The sequence below is a fragment of the Malania oleifera genome, chromosome 6 (genome assembly GCF_029873635.1).
Source record: "Malania oleifera isolate guangnan ecotype guangnan chromosome 6, ASM2987363v1, whole genome shotgun sequence".
NCBI lineage: Eukaryota > Viridiplantae > Streptophyta > Magnoliopsida > Santalales > Ximeniaceae > Malania > Malania oleifera.
Window position 1 is genome coordinate 54,930,376 of NC_080422.1, and position 15,568 is coordinate 54,945,943.

Consider the following 15,568-nt stretch of genomic DNA (forward strand, 5'->3'; position numbering starts at 1 on the left):
TTACTTATCCTAAAACCTCTAGACTCTAAGTTGTTCTCCAAAGTTCCAACTTAGATTCTACCCCACTCTTACTTTCATCAATCAAAACAATATCATCTGCAAATAGATAAGGGCTTAGAATAGAACCTTGATGAATGCCTATTGTGATTGGGAATTCTCTAGATTCTCCTTCATAAGTCCTAACACTAGTCATAACTCTATCATACATATCCTTAATGGCATCATTCTCCCTTCTTTTCCAAACCCCACCATAGAACTTCCCTACGTACTCTATCATATGTTTTTTCTAAGTCAATAAAAACCATATGCAAGTCTTTCTTCTTTCCTCCAAACTTTTCCCTTAATCTTCTTAGTAGGCAAATATTAGTTCAATTATCCTTTCCCACATATTCATTGTATGAATCATAAGTTTAAATCCACAATAGTTATTACAATTTTGAAAATCACATCTGTTTTTGTAAATCAAAATTAAAATGTGTAAGATTACCACTTTACCATAAATCTTAAGCTATTAGGTTGTGGGCCAACAAAGTATATCAAGCTTTAACACTCCCCTACACATGCAGCCCAAAAGCACGTGGAGAGATATACACACGATAGATAACACCCATTACAAGGGATATAATAATTTTTTAACCACCACATAATAAACATGGGCAACGACTAGAACCCATGACCTCCCGATAATCAGCTCTACTACCATGTTAGATTACCACTTAAAAGCTTAAGCTACTAGGTTATGGGCCAACAATGTATATCAAGCTTTAACAACACGCTTTTCCTCCATCCCTCCAGCATTTTCTTGGTTTTTATAATAGTGTTGAACAGGTTAGTTAACCATACATTTACTTTATCCCCTAGATATTTCCAAACTTCACTTGGGATGTTATCTAGTTCTATAGATTTTCCACTTTTCTTCTTTTCTAAAGCCATCTTGACTTCAGTGACTCTAGTTTTGTGAATAAACCTCAGATTTTTTTGTTTTTACCTCATTTGTCACTTCTAGGTTTAAGCCTTCAATTTGGTTTTCATTAAACTTACAAAATTATCTTCTCCACTTATTAAACAACTTATACGTTAGCATTTAATAAGATTAAAAAAAAATACTGAAATGATCAAGAAACTTACAACATTCGTGTGGACAATTCCTGGTGATACACAGACTACACTGATGCCAGCTTCAGCAGGCAGTCGCTTATGAAGAACACTGCTAAACATGACCTGCAATAAAAGTGCACCAGAGTTCCTGACCTCATTGCTTACAACAGCATAAAATTATGGAAAAGAGAACTGTTAGTGGATCAAATGACTTTCAGTGCTCAATGACTAGCTTTGAAAGACAAAAAAAAATATAAAAGATAGACATGAACAACGATAATAATACTCGAGCATCCTCATACATTGTTAACAATGTGTTAGGTACCCCAGTACCAAAAATTGACCTTTTGAAAAGCAATTGAAAATCGAAAACATCCAAGTTAAGCCAAGCCAATAATCACTATTTTGACAATACATTTTTCAAACAATATATCATGTGGATTAGTAAATCCAATTAAACCATGCATGAACCTTCACAATATACCAATGAAAGGAGATGACTAAATGAGTAATACCAAAACCACCACTCAAGGGCCACATGCCATAATTGCAGCTCCCTAGAAATTTTAACTAAATAGCTAAGCCACACAAACATACATGAAAACATATATTCTAAAATATGTACATATTTTGGGGGGGGGGGGGGCAAAAGAAGAAAATTTATCAAGAAGGAAGAGAAATACAAAGATGATGATAAGATATCCTCCTATAAAGATAAAATAAATAAATAAATAAATAAAGAACAAAAAACGAAAACATCAAAGTAACAATGCCTAGCATCTTGCTGTAATGCACGCTCCTCTGAGACAACTAGAAAAAATAAGCCCATAAAGATGCAAGAAAGCATATTCTCTGCCAAAGCAGCTGCAAAGTCAGACAACAACCATTAAAAATGCAAGTACTCCTCTCCAACCAAATGGCCCAAAGCACAGCAAAAACTGCACAATTATACAACCTACTATCATCCTTACCCTACCATTGCACAACCTGCTAGCATCATCACCCTTCCAAAACCTCTCAGAGAAGCAAGAAAGCCTCCAATGAGACTGGACACACCCAATTCCCCAGAATAATCACTTATTGCACAAACTCCAAGCCCCACAACAATACCAAAGAAAAAAGAAAAAGAATCACACAAACCTCAGGAGAAAGCCTCATAAGGTCTCCTAATCTGCAACACAACTTTTCAATAAAAACAAAAGTTCCATGTCAATGTAAACTAAAAAATAAATTAAAATCTACCTAAATTTTCTAAAATTCTGAAAAAATAATAAAAACATTTTCATGATTAATATCACATTTCAACCTTAATATACAATACGATAGTTTTTTCAGTACAAAAGTGAAATTTTCATTATTTAGTTTCTACACAAAAATGAATTCAGAAATATACTAATTAAGCAAAATAATTATTTTGTTTTTTATCTTTTATTATCATATTTGTGTGTGTGTGTGTGTGTGTACCTGTATGATGCTGCACACTGCTCTATCAAATGCTATTTTCGTCTGGTGTACACTGTTTACCGCTGGTCTTAACTGGAACACATTTTCATTACTCGAATCATATTTGTTAATTGTTAAATAACTCAATGACGACAAAGAACATGTGTTCCATTAGGCAGGCTTTTAATTTGTTTCAGTTTTGAGAATATCAATCAAAATGGTTGGCATTTTCACTTTTTGGCCTGTTTCTGGTTTTTCTTTCTATCATTTTCATAATTTTTTACAGTGATACCAAATGGCCACTAATTTTTTAAAACGCCTCTAGAGCCTTCATACCCTCATTTACATCTTTGAATAACATTTTAGATAATTCTCTCCCCCTCTTATTGCCTTTCCCTACATTTAGTTTACAAAATTAGGGCTGGAATGGAATTGAAAATCAGGCCCCAATTCCCATTCTGATGTTTCATTTACATAAATGAAGGCAGAATCGCATTCCAACCACTAATTCCCCAATTCAATAAGATAGTGATCCCACCTCTTTCAAGTAGGGGTTGCAGTCCTTCCTAACACCAATGAGGAATGACAACAACAACAACAACAACAACAAAAAAATAATAACCATTGCAATAAATAATAATAATAATAATAATAATAGTAATAATACTAAATAGTAATAAAAATATCACTAATAACAGTAACAACGACGACAATAACAACAATAACACCATTGAGGAATGACAATGACCACAACAACAAATAATAATAATAATAATAATAAGAACAACAACAATAATATTAATAAATTTTTTTATGATAAACAAAGAATTTTATTAGAGAGAGAGAGAGAATTCACAAGGAAAAAAAAAAAAAAAGGGAGAATGCAGTATCCTCCAAGAGATGAGGAAAACAATAAAAAAAATTCAAAAAACAAAGAATTACAAATTTGCTCTGCCGGTGTAAAGCTACCAATCCAGCAATAAATCTGCAAATGACATATGCCAAAAGAACCCATTTGCCGAAACCCACAACGCATGGAACAAAACTCTATTCCAGGGTAAGCCAATAGAAATATCCATATTATTAAAAATTCTGGCATTTTTTCCACCCATGTAAACCAAAACATAACCATAAACTAACACAGAGATGAAGCCTTTCACTACTTCCCCCTTCCAAACCCCCTAAACAACATAGGGCAAAATGCCTCCAACAGAATTGACAATGTAAAAACAAGTGGAAAACAAGTCTCCCTGCTCTTAAAACAAAGGACATACAAATCAAGGACAAGATCTTATTAGGTCTTCATTTGTGAAGCAAGTCACTGGTATTATTACTTTTCACGATCATTGTCCAAAGAAAGGCCTTAATCTTAAAAGGGACTTCAGCTTTCCAAATGAAAGAGAAGGGAGAAAAAGGAGTAGCATGAGTGATATGACTCAACTGAAAAAATGAAAGATTCACAAAAAAAATCCCCAGAGGAGTCTAAACCCCAAGCTCTTTTGTAACTCCCCAAATGCAACTGAAAAGAATGAAGAACATTAATCAAAGGGAAAACTCATTGGCCTCTCTCATTAAGGTTCCTCATAAAATGAAAAATCCCAAGAATTTCGACTCTTGCAAAAGGAAGAAAGCATTGATAGAGTTATCATGAAGAGAGGATAAGCGAAAGAGGCAAGGATACATGATAGCTAAAGGAGCCTCCCAAACCAATGATCCTCCATTCTCTCCCAAGTACCAACACTAAATTGAACATGAGGGAAAAGGGATTGACAACTCTAAGACACAAATTTCAAAGACTCAATTAGTAATATTAGCCCCAAATGTAGCATCCCACCCTTTTGAAGAAGCCTAGATTTAATGTGGATTACCCTGTGCCAAAGAAGGTTAAGTTCTAAAGGGAAGCACCATAACCACTTCCCCACCAAGGAAATGTTTTTGGACACCAAAATACCAAGACCCAAATCTGCCCTTTTGGACCTACTCACACTCATACAGCTAAAAATATTATCTCCATCATGCTCACCTACCCCCAACCACAAGAAATCCCTCATCAATTTGTCTGATCTTTGAGCCACTCACAAGAATTTTGGAATGGGACAGGTAACACAAGAGAACAAATGATAGAAAAGCATGAATAACAGCAATAGGACCCCCAAGAGAGAACTCCTTTACATCCATCTAGCCTTCTAGCCATTCTCTCAAAAACCGGATCCCGAAAAGAATAAGCAATAGGGTTACCACCTAAAGGAAGATTTAAAGAGGTAATGGGCAAAATTGGAATAGGTACTAGGCCAAACTCAAAATGTAATAGCTAGCTAACATAGCAAAAGGACTTGAGTTAACCCCTATGACAACAACCAGCCACCTTTATGCCCTCCACCAATCCTCTATCCGTCCCCTCTATAAATCATTCTACTCAAAAACATATGCCACAGTAGTGAAAAGTAAAGGGGATAAAGGATCTCCCCATCTCAAACCCGTAGAAGCTCTACTCCAAGGTTTAGCCTCCCTATTCACGAGAACAAAAAAGGCCATGGACAAAAGGCACCCATTGATCCATTTCCTCCATCTCACTCCAAACCATTTTCTTCCATCACTCTATCCAAGAAATCACAACTAACAGAATCAGAAGCTTTTTCAAAGTCCAATTTCAAAAGCAATCCCCTCTTATTTCTTCTAATGGCATCTTGAACAACCTCATTTGCTACCTCTAAAATCTATCTATCACTAGTGAAAAGTGAAAACACTCTGGATATGGGAATAAGAATCCACCAAGACACTAGCCAGTCTCTTAGATAACACTTCGGAACAGATTTTATACACACCTCACCAATCTAATTGGCCTAAAGCCTCTAACTCTAGTAGCACAATCTTTTTCAGGCACTGGCTTAATAGGCCAAATTAATGCTCCTTGCCACAGTCCCATTATGAAAAAACTCATGAAAATTTTTGAGAAGATCTTCCTTCAAAAAATCTCAATCATGCTAGAAAAGAAGTCATAGCAAACCCATATTGCCTAGGAGTCCTCTCTCTATCCAATTTGAATAATGCACCACTAATCTCCTCCTCCTCAAAAGGCCTCTACAACTACTTTGCTCTCTCTATGAAAATAGGCACCAGTCTAATCCCCACAACACCAAACCAGTCCTCTAACCTTCTGTTGCTTGAAATTTTCTTCAAGACCGGCAGAAGATTCCACTATGTAGATGCCTCCATGCTCTCAAGGAAACGAACGGATTAGCTCTGTTCCTTTTGTCAATATTTCTCGAGGCATAAGAATCAGCCCCAATTATGCAAGCAGTTCGTGTGCATGAATCCTCCACCCACCCTCAAGAGCACACCCCTAGAACCTTGGTCCAGGCCACATGGTCCAGACTAGAAAGAGATAGTTCGATGTAGGACCCTTCGTAATTATGCCTCATTCAATACCATAATGAATGCTTTCCCAAGAATTCAGTGATGCATACAGAGCCCTTGTCTACTATATCAAACTTGGAAATTTTTCTTTCAACCCTAAAGGAATGGTGATACCTCATTTGAAAGCTAAGAAGACAACTGCATCTTTACTTTACATTACATTACACTAAACTATGTTGATGAAACATGTTGAACGACAGCAATAATAACAATTATTATTACTTCTGAAAGGCAACAAAAAACCCCCAAAAAAATATCATATCTTTATCTTCTTTAAAATATAATAATAATAATAATAATAATAATAATGATAATAACAATGATAATAATAATAATATAATAATAATAATAATAATAATAATAAATGATGATGTTTTTTAAAAATGTAAAGATTTAAGATCCAAAAAATGCATATATTTTCAATGTTAAATAGAAGTCATATACTTGAATCATTACAAAATTAACTAATTATGCATTAAGGGCATTTTAGAAAAATGAATTATTTTTATATTTGGTTCCACTACAAAAACCATTAAAAAAATACCAAACTTAAAAAGGAACCAAGATTGCAATTCCAACAGTCATTCTGTGTGACTAAGCAAATGCAATAACCACATGTCAAAAGTGATTCCATTCCTACCTCCATTCCTTTCCTGCTTCAATTCCATACCACAAATCAAAAACAATGTCACATCCTCATTTTTCTCCTCCATTACAACTTCATCTTCTTTGACCAAATGTTAAAACTGCCAACTTCAGCAAGGATGTTGTCAGCCTATATTCTTCCCAATCTCAGACCTCCAAATATACGCTGCATTACCCCCAAATCATGAACTAACGAAGGGCAATAACCTTCACTATGCTCATCCTCGCTACATACCCCATTTTGACCCAATTCTAAAAGGAGGGTTAGACCCACTTTCTTCTTTCCATCAAAAATGTAAAATCCCTCATAAATTAAGCCTTCATTAAAAAAAGAAAAAAGAACAGAGATATTATATAATTCATAAAAATGTTCTCTTCAACCCTCAAGTTGCTTTTATTATCCCTCAACTGCCTCCAGTACAAATTTTAAGATCACTTCGCAGAATATAACAATCTTACATGAACTCATTGTTTAATTCCCCCATGATGCTATTACTTCATCTAACTCCACCTGTGAAGCACTTAATGTCCTAATTTTTTCACACACAGCTGGTCCCAAGCCCAGTTGCATTAGGTAGGTGACAACCAGCGTAAAATTTGTCAGATCACTATGATATAAATCCTTACCGAATATTTGTTGGAGCATCCCCTACAAGCAATGTGTTGCACTTGTACCACCCGGGTGAAGCAAAAAGTGAGCGAGGGTGGGCTAGGTCGTCGCCCCAACACGACGCGCCGTGTCGGCACCCAGGTACGGTGTCAAATATGCAAGGGTTTTTGCATCATTCTAGACGTGGGCAGGTAAAGAAGCTAGCTCAAGAAACTAGGATTAGATTAACAACTTGGAATACAGGGACACATACGGGTAAAAGCATGGAAATTGTTGACACAATGATTAGAAGAAAAATTAATATAATTTGCCTTCAAGCAACTAAGTGGGTGGGGTAGAAAGCTAGAGAAGTTGATAAATCAGGATTTAAATTTTGGTACATTGGAAAAGAAAAACATAAGAATGGAGCGGGAATTATTGTAGATAAGAACTTAAAAGATAGCATTGTAGATGCAATTAGAGCAGGGGATAGAATTATAAAAATCAATATGATCTTTGGCCAAGAGATAATAAATATCATTAGTGCTTATGCTCCTTAAGTAGGCTTAGAAGAAAATCTTAAGAGACAATTTTGGAAAGATATGGATAGTATTATACAAAGCATATCAGGGACTGAAAAAATATTCATAGGAGTACATCTAAATGAACATGTTGGAAGGGATAATAAAGGTTATGAGAGGATTAATGGAGGATATGGTTATGGAGACAAAAATGAGAGGCTAGGGAGATGATCTTAGACTTCGCTACGTCATATGATTTTATTACAATGAATACTTGTTTAAGAAGAGAGAAGAACACTTAATAACCTTTAAAAGCAGACAAAATAAAGGTCAAATAGATTTTTTCTTAACTAGGAAGGTAGATCATTTATCATGCAAGGATTGTAAAGCTATCCCAGGTGAAAGCTTAACTAAACAACATAGAGTTAGTATTAGATATATCATATATGTATTAAAAAAATGGAAGATATAAGATAAAATAAACTAGTGTAATAGAACTAGGTGGTGGAACCTAAAGGGAGAAAATATAAAGAAATTTAAAGATAAAATGATCCAAGATGGTGATTAAGAGGATGGGATAGATACAATACTCTTTGGAGTAGGATAGCTAGCTCTGTTAAAAAGATAGCAAAAGAGATTTTAGGTGAATTAAGGGGAAGATTCTTAAATAGTAAAGAAAGTTGATGGTGAGATAAAGATGCTCAAAAAGCCGTAAAAACAAAAAGAATTTTGTATCAAATGTGGCAAAAATGTAGAAACATGCATAACTTTGAAAAGTATAAAGAGGTGAGAAAAGATGCAAAAAAGGCCGTTAATGAAGCTAAACATAGATCATTTAATTATTTGTATGATATATTAGATACAAAAAAAGGGGAAAGAGATATATTTAAACTTGCTAGGGCTAGAGAAAGAATAAGGACTGAAGTAATATAAAATGTATAAAAATTAAGGATGATATTGTCTTGGTAAAGGAAGAAGACATGAAAGAAAGATGGTGCAGTTACTTTAGAATTGACAAATGAGGAAAAGACTAAAAATATGAGATTTTTTCACAAAATTAGAGTTAACGCGAACGCATACCAAGGATTGAGAAAATATTCACAGGAGGAGATCTAAATGGACACGTCGGAAAGGATAATAAAGGCTCTAAGAAGATACATAGAGGATACGGATATGGAGACAAGAATGAGCTGAGGGAGATGATCTTAGATTTCTCTATGTCATATGATTTTATTACAATGAATACTTGTTTCAAGAAGAGAGAAAAACACTTAATAACCTTTAAAAGTGGACAAAATAGAAGTCAAATAGATTTTTTTTTTACTAGGAGGGTAGATCATTTATCATGCAAGGATTGTAAAGTTATTCTAGGTGAAAGCCTAACCACACGGCATGGAGTCGTGAAAGCCTAACCACACAGCATAGAGTCTTAGTGTTAGATATATGTATTAAAAAATGGAAGAAAAAAGATAAAATAAACCAATGTAAGAGAACTATGTGGTCGAAACATGGATAACTTTGAAAAGTAAAATGAAACGAGAAAAGATGCAAAAATGGCTGTTAGTAGAACTACACACAAATCATTTAATAGTTTGTCTGATAGATTAGATACAAAAGAAAGGGAAAGAGATATATTTAAACTTTCTAAAGCTAGAGAAAGGAAGAGTAAGGACTTAGGAAATGTAAAATGTATAAAAGGTGAGAATGATATTGTCTTGGTTGAGGACGAAGACATAAAAAAAAGATGACGAAATTACTTTAGTAAGTTGTTTAATGAAAACCAAATAGAAGGCTTAAACTTAGAATTGACAAATGAGGTAAAGACTAAACATATGAGATTTATTCGCAAAATTAGAATTAACGAAGTTCAGTTTGCAATAAAAAAGATGAAAAATGGAAAAGTTATAGGACCGGATAACATCCCAATTGAAGTTTGGAAATACTTAGGTGATAGCGGAATTATATAATTAACTAATTTATTTAACACAAATATAAAACTAAGAAAATGTCAAATTAATGAAGGAAATTCACTTTAATGCCTATATACAAAAATAAAGGAGATATTCAAAATTGTAATAACTATTGTGGAATTAAACTTATAGTCATACAATAAAACTAAGGTAAAGGGTAGTTGAACAAAGATTACGGCTAGAGACAAAGGTCCCAAAAAATCAATTTGGTTTTATGCCTTGGAGATCTACCATAGAAGCTATATATATTTTAAGAAGATTAATGGAAAAGTTTAGGTAAAAGAAGAGGGACTTGCACATGATATTTATTGACCTTAAGAAAGCATATGATAGGATACTAGGGAAGTTCTATGGTGGGTTTCAGAAAAAAAGGGTGTATGTAATAGGTATACTGATGTCATTAAGGATATGTACGATGGAGTAATGACTAGTGTAAGGACTATAAATGGAGAAACTACAAAATTTCCAATCACCATAGGTATACATCAAGGATCTGCTTTGAGCCCTTTACTTTTTGCTTTAGTGATGGACCAACTGACTAAGAGCATTCAAAATGAGGTTCGATGGTGTATGTTGTTTGCATATGATATTGTATTGACTGATGAAACTAGGCGCAGAATAGAAGCTAAGTTAGAATTATGGAGAGAAACTCTGGAATCTAGAAGCTTTAGGATAAGTAGAAATAAGACAAAATATATGAAATGTTATTTCAATAATGGTAAGAGAAATATTAGACAAAGTTAAACTTGATTATGAAGAAATAAATAACACTTGTAGATTTCAATACCTTGGATCTATTATGCAAGCTGATGGATAAATTAAAGATGATGTAATGCATAAAGTTAAAGCAGGTTGAATAAAATGGAGAAGTGCTTCAAGTGTGCATTGTGATCGTAGAATACCCCTTAAAATTGAAAGGGAAGTTTTATAAGATGGCTATAAGACCAGCTATGCTATATGGATTAGAATGTTGGGCGACGAAGAAACAGAGTATCCAAACAGTAAAAGTTTCCAAGATGAGAATGTTCAAATAGATGAGCGGTATAACACTAAAAGATAAATTAAGGAATAAACATATTTGCGGTCAGTTAGGTGTAGCTCCTATAGAAGATAAGGGAGGGACAACTTAGATGGTTTGGGCACTTGCAACGTAGGCCACATAGTGCGCCAATGAGGAAGAGTGAGTTAGTTACTGTGGGAAGCAGTAGAAGGGATAAGGGCAGACCTAAACTAACTTGGAGTGAGATAATGAGTAAGGATTTAATAGCCCTGAATTTGCCAAAAGAAATTGTCCATAATCGCATAAATTGGCGGAAAAATGATTCATATAGCCAACCCCACCTAGTGGGACTTAAGGCTTGGTTTTGTTGTTGTTGTTGTTGTTGTTGTTGTATGCTATTGCTTCATCTATGGTGTTTTGCTCCAAATTTTGCATCTAATTTCCTTCAACGTCAAAACTGAAGCTTCAATAGGCTGGGTATGAAAGAAATGTGAGCAAGGTACGTAATATTTCTGATCTGATTCAGCTAGTCACAGCTTTTTGCTTTCTGCATCCACTCGAAGTTGGATGGTACAAACCAAGTGAGATCTCAGAAAAGACTGCCAAAGACAAGGAAGAAGTATACACAGTGACTTGTTTGAATTTTTTTAAGTTCAGATCTAATCAATATGAGTGGGAGGCAAATCTGGGTGAAAAATGGAGCAGAAATGCGAAACATAAAAATTGAGGGAAGACAAAGAAAGTAGCGATGTGGTGTTTTCCTTCTGGTGAAATTGGCAGCACTGCCAGTGACAGCAAACCATGTGAATGTCGACAATGAAGCACCTCTCTCTCTCTTTGACAAATCACAAGTGAGGGGCAAATCTGAGTGACAATGGAGCAGAAACCAAGGGCAAGTGTGGAAACTAAAAATTTGAGGGAGGAAGAAGAAAGTGGAGGTGTGATGTTCTCTTTTTCGCCAACACCTCTCTCTTTGGATGAATCTTATGTGTATTTTATGTATGTGTGAGCATTTATGAGAGATATAATGCAGCCAAAGAACGGGGGTGAAACCTTTTGACAGTTATAGTTAGCACTGCTTACTCACCACCACTTAAAAGGAGGTCAGTACAATTTTTTAAATGTCTGGGAAGGTTCGTCTTTTTTGAAAAACTCAGGGGGGTTAATGCATTTTTCCCTCTTCTTTTTGCATTTTTGGGCCTGCAACTGGGAGTTTTGGAAGACCTTGAATCCATTAGAATTAGATATAATCAAATGTCTTGAAGTTCTAGGTGCACCTGTGCAAGTTTGCTGCTCGAGTATCCCAATAAACTTGTAAACTTCCTTTTCTCAGAAACAACATTCATATCTTCAGTGTCAACAAAGCCAACATAATGCATCTGCACAAAGGAAAATGGACGAACTGTTTATAGATGTACAAATGTAATACTAGGAAAATAAGTAAAAGACGAATTCACACCAAAATGAATAAACTACTGTCTACGCTTTATTACTCAAATTGCATTTGATTTCAATCTAGAGTTCCAAACGACTGACGCATTTATGCTATAAGATGAATCAACTACTATTTATGGGCTATTTTACTCAAACTGCATTTGATTTTAATTGAGAGTTCCAAATGAATACAGAAAGTTCAATTTTACAATTTCATTTAATGGTCAATATTGGGAATAGTATCTATTTCTCAATAGTAGGAAATTAAATATCAAACATTTTGAGATAACATGCAACAAAAGGGATGCCAAAATTACAAAGGGTAAAGATAATCTTTGAGCTGGATGTTAGTAAAATGTACTGGCCAACAAAAGGGTCTTTCTAATTTCCCCTTCTTTGAAGTCATGCCAATTGTCATAAGGTTTCATGCATGTTAGCTCCAATGGGAGTTTGACAACTCATAGACATTCACAATCTATTTTTTTCCTTCATTTTTTGGTTTCTTTTTATAGCAAAAGACACTTTATTAGAACAGCCAGGAGAAAACATTACAAAAAGGACAACGAGTCCTCCAACGTAAAGAAAGTAGAAATGAATAATTACATTCAGCTGAATAATGCCACCGAATCATGGTTGACATCCTCAAGCCAATAGCCCTTGAAACAACCTCAACTAATAGCCCAAAAAGATGCTAAATACCACAACCCCATCCCAGAGCAAATCTAGAGATGGTCTCTTTCCATAAAATATTTGAGCATTCTGTTCCAACCAAATTCACCATAAAAAAGCAAAAAGGGTACATATCCACAACTTCCAAACATCCTAACCCTTCCAAAAACCAATAGAAGAAACATTCAAAAAGCTCCTCCACTGACTTCCAAGTTCCAACACACCCAAACTTCACCAAGAACTCCAAATATTCTATTCCACAAACCCCAAAAAGATGTGTAGAGACAAATGGAGAACATTCACCGAGCTACTCCCACACAAAAAACATAAATTTTGAGACAAATTCTTAGAATGCCTCCTACTCAGCTACTCCCACATAAAAAACATAAGTTTTGAGACAAATTCTTAGAAGGCCTCCTACTCTGCAGCCAATTGTTGGTGTTAACTCTAATAGGGGCCGCTAACCAAACAAACACCTTTACCATGGAAGGGATTTAGCCTTCCATATGCACCAATGAAGAGGAATAAACACGTCAGCTTAACCAACTGAGAAGAAAAGGACATGCACCAATAGTACTTCAAAGAATCCAAAACCCACTACCTAAAATAGATATGACTACTCTGCAACACAATAAGAAATTAAAAAAGCTCCTCCGACTCCCTATCCAAAACCCTTCTAAAATGAAAATTCCAAGAAAAGGAGTCACCAATTGGAATTCACATCCCTATGAAGAGAAGAAAGATGATTCCCACTATGAAGAAAATAAAGATGATACAGACAAGCAAAGAAACAAGGCAGTGCAGAATCCCCCACCCAAACATCCTCCAAAAAGCTAATATTGTTACCTCATCCCAAAAGGTGAAAGAAATAAAGAAAGGGTAAACCTACAAAATGAACCTCCAAGGACTCTTAGATGAGCATCTAAGACCCAACTTAGCATCTCATCAATTCACTTCCAACTTCCAAGCCAAACTTAATTGCAATCTTGTATCAGTCGCTGGTGCTTTTGATTGGTGTTGAATGACTTCATTTCCTGTCTTTGGTGACCATAAGCCAGCCATCATACATGTAGCTACTGCAATCCCAGGTATCAGTGCCTGTGGTGCTTATTGTGCTCAGCCCACTTCAGCATGGTCAAGTAATTCCTCTTAGGATATTGTAACTTATGTTCCATGGTCAGAGCAGCCCTCTTGAAGTTCTGAAGTTCTGCTCTGTGCTTGTGTGTGCTTCCTGATCTCACTTTCTTGCTGTGTTGTTTATTCCCGGTACGGGTGTACACTTATTGTAGCTCATTGGGGATGGTTTTGATGGCTTGTACAAAGAGAGCTTTGACTGTTACTATTAATGTACAGATCAAAGCCATCTAATTGGTTGGATCCTCCAACTACCTTTTGTGGTCTCATGCAGCGCGTGTATATTAATGTGAAAGGGAAGTCCAAATATTTGTTGCATTCTCCTTCATATCTAGACTCCAAGGATAATGAAGATGACATATTGCTTGTGTGGCTGTGGAATAGAATGGAGCCACAAATTGCTGCAAACATGATGTTTCATAGAACAGCCAAAGTCGTATAATATAATATATGTGAAAGCTTCTCACAAGACAAAAAACAAACTCAAGTTTTTTTACCTATATGAGAAGTTCTTCAAATATGACCAAGAAGCAAAGCCCATTAGTCAGCATTATAGCACTCTAAAGGGTATGTGGGAGGAACTCAACATTTACCAACCAGTTAGTTCCAAGTTCTTGGCTGCCAAGTTTTTTGCTGGGTTGAGTCCAAAGCTTCAACCCATCCGCGAGATTCTTGCTAGTGAATCCATTCCATCTTATTAAGGAACCATATTCCAGAAGCCAATGAATCACCAAAGATGCCTCTTAGGCTTCTTCACGTGATAGTTCAACCATGGTTAGCAGTATCTTTATCCATGGTCGGGGAAGTGTTAAAGGATGAGGGTGAGGTTTCAATGGCAGTTATGGCAAAAGTAGTGTATCAGGACGAGGAGTTCATCATGGCAATTCTCACATTTGCACACATTATGGCAAGGGCAAACATACTATTGATTGATGTTGGGATCTCCATAAGAAACCTACTTAGGCCAATAAGTCTTTTATCGATGGTGATTGTATTGACACTTCAAGTGCATTTAGCCACCCCACCACGGAGTAGAGTACATCATCTATCGTGTCCAAGAGGAGTATAACAATCCCATCTGCATGGTTCAACAACTTCAAACCCATACTTCTGCATCTAGTGCTACCATGGCCCATTCAGGTACAAGTCTACAAGTCTATGGCATGAACCACCCCCCCCCCCCCCCGGGGGTCAACGTCAAAATCAGCTCTCCGAACCAACAAGCCTTTCTCTAAATCACTTAAATTGCTCAGATTGTCTTCCAAGTCGAGGCAAATCCTCCTCTGATTCACCATCTTCCGTGTGCCCCTGTTCCTCCTTAATATAATATGATAAAGGAGAAAAGGTGTTACCATGTTGTCTCTCTAAGTGATGGAAGGTCCTTCTCTAGTGGAAGAGATTTCCTCCTATATAGATGTTCCGAAAGCAAATCAACAAGCACACCTCCTCTCTTTTCATCTTCTAAGAGTTGCAAGACCTATGTGTACTTCTACAAAACCCTCGCCACCAAAGCAAACCCAATTCTTCATATTTGGAGAAGGCCAAGCACTTTTAGGAATGTCTTCTCAAGCCCACTTCTTATTTTAGATGGGCTCAGGGCTATTGCCTAAATGAGGCTAGGCTCCTATTCTTTGAGAACCCATTTATG

The 15,568-nt window shown here is 35.8% G+C and overlaps 1 protein-coding gene across 1 annotated transcript in view; it reads right to left on the reverse strand.

The window, feature by feature from the left end:
- The window catches only part of LOC131157131 (dehydrogenase/reductase SDR family member FEY-like), a 53,596-nt gene that overhangs the window by 24,742 nt on the left and 13,286 nt on the right, over positions 1 to 15,568 (reverse strand). Inside the window, exons 5-6 of the mRNA XM_058111041.1 lie at positions 11,961 to 12,062; positions 1,129 to 1,221 (exon numbers count right to left, since the gene is read on the reverse strand). Coding sequence (XP_057967024.1) covers positions 1,129 to 1,221; positions 11,961 to 12,062 — 195 coding nt within the window. The remainder of the gene's footprint in view (positions 1 to 1,128; positions 1,222 to 11,960; positions 12,063 to 15,568) is intronic.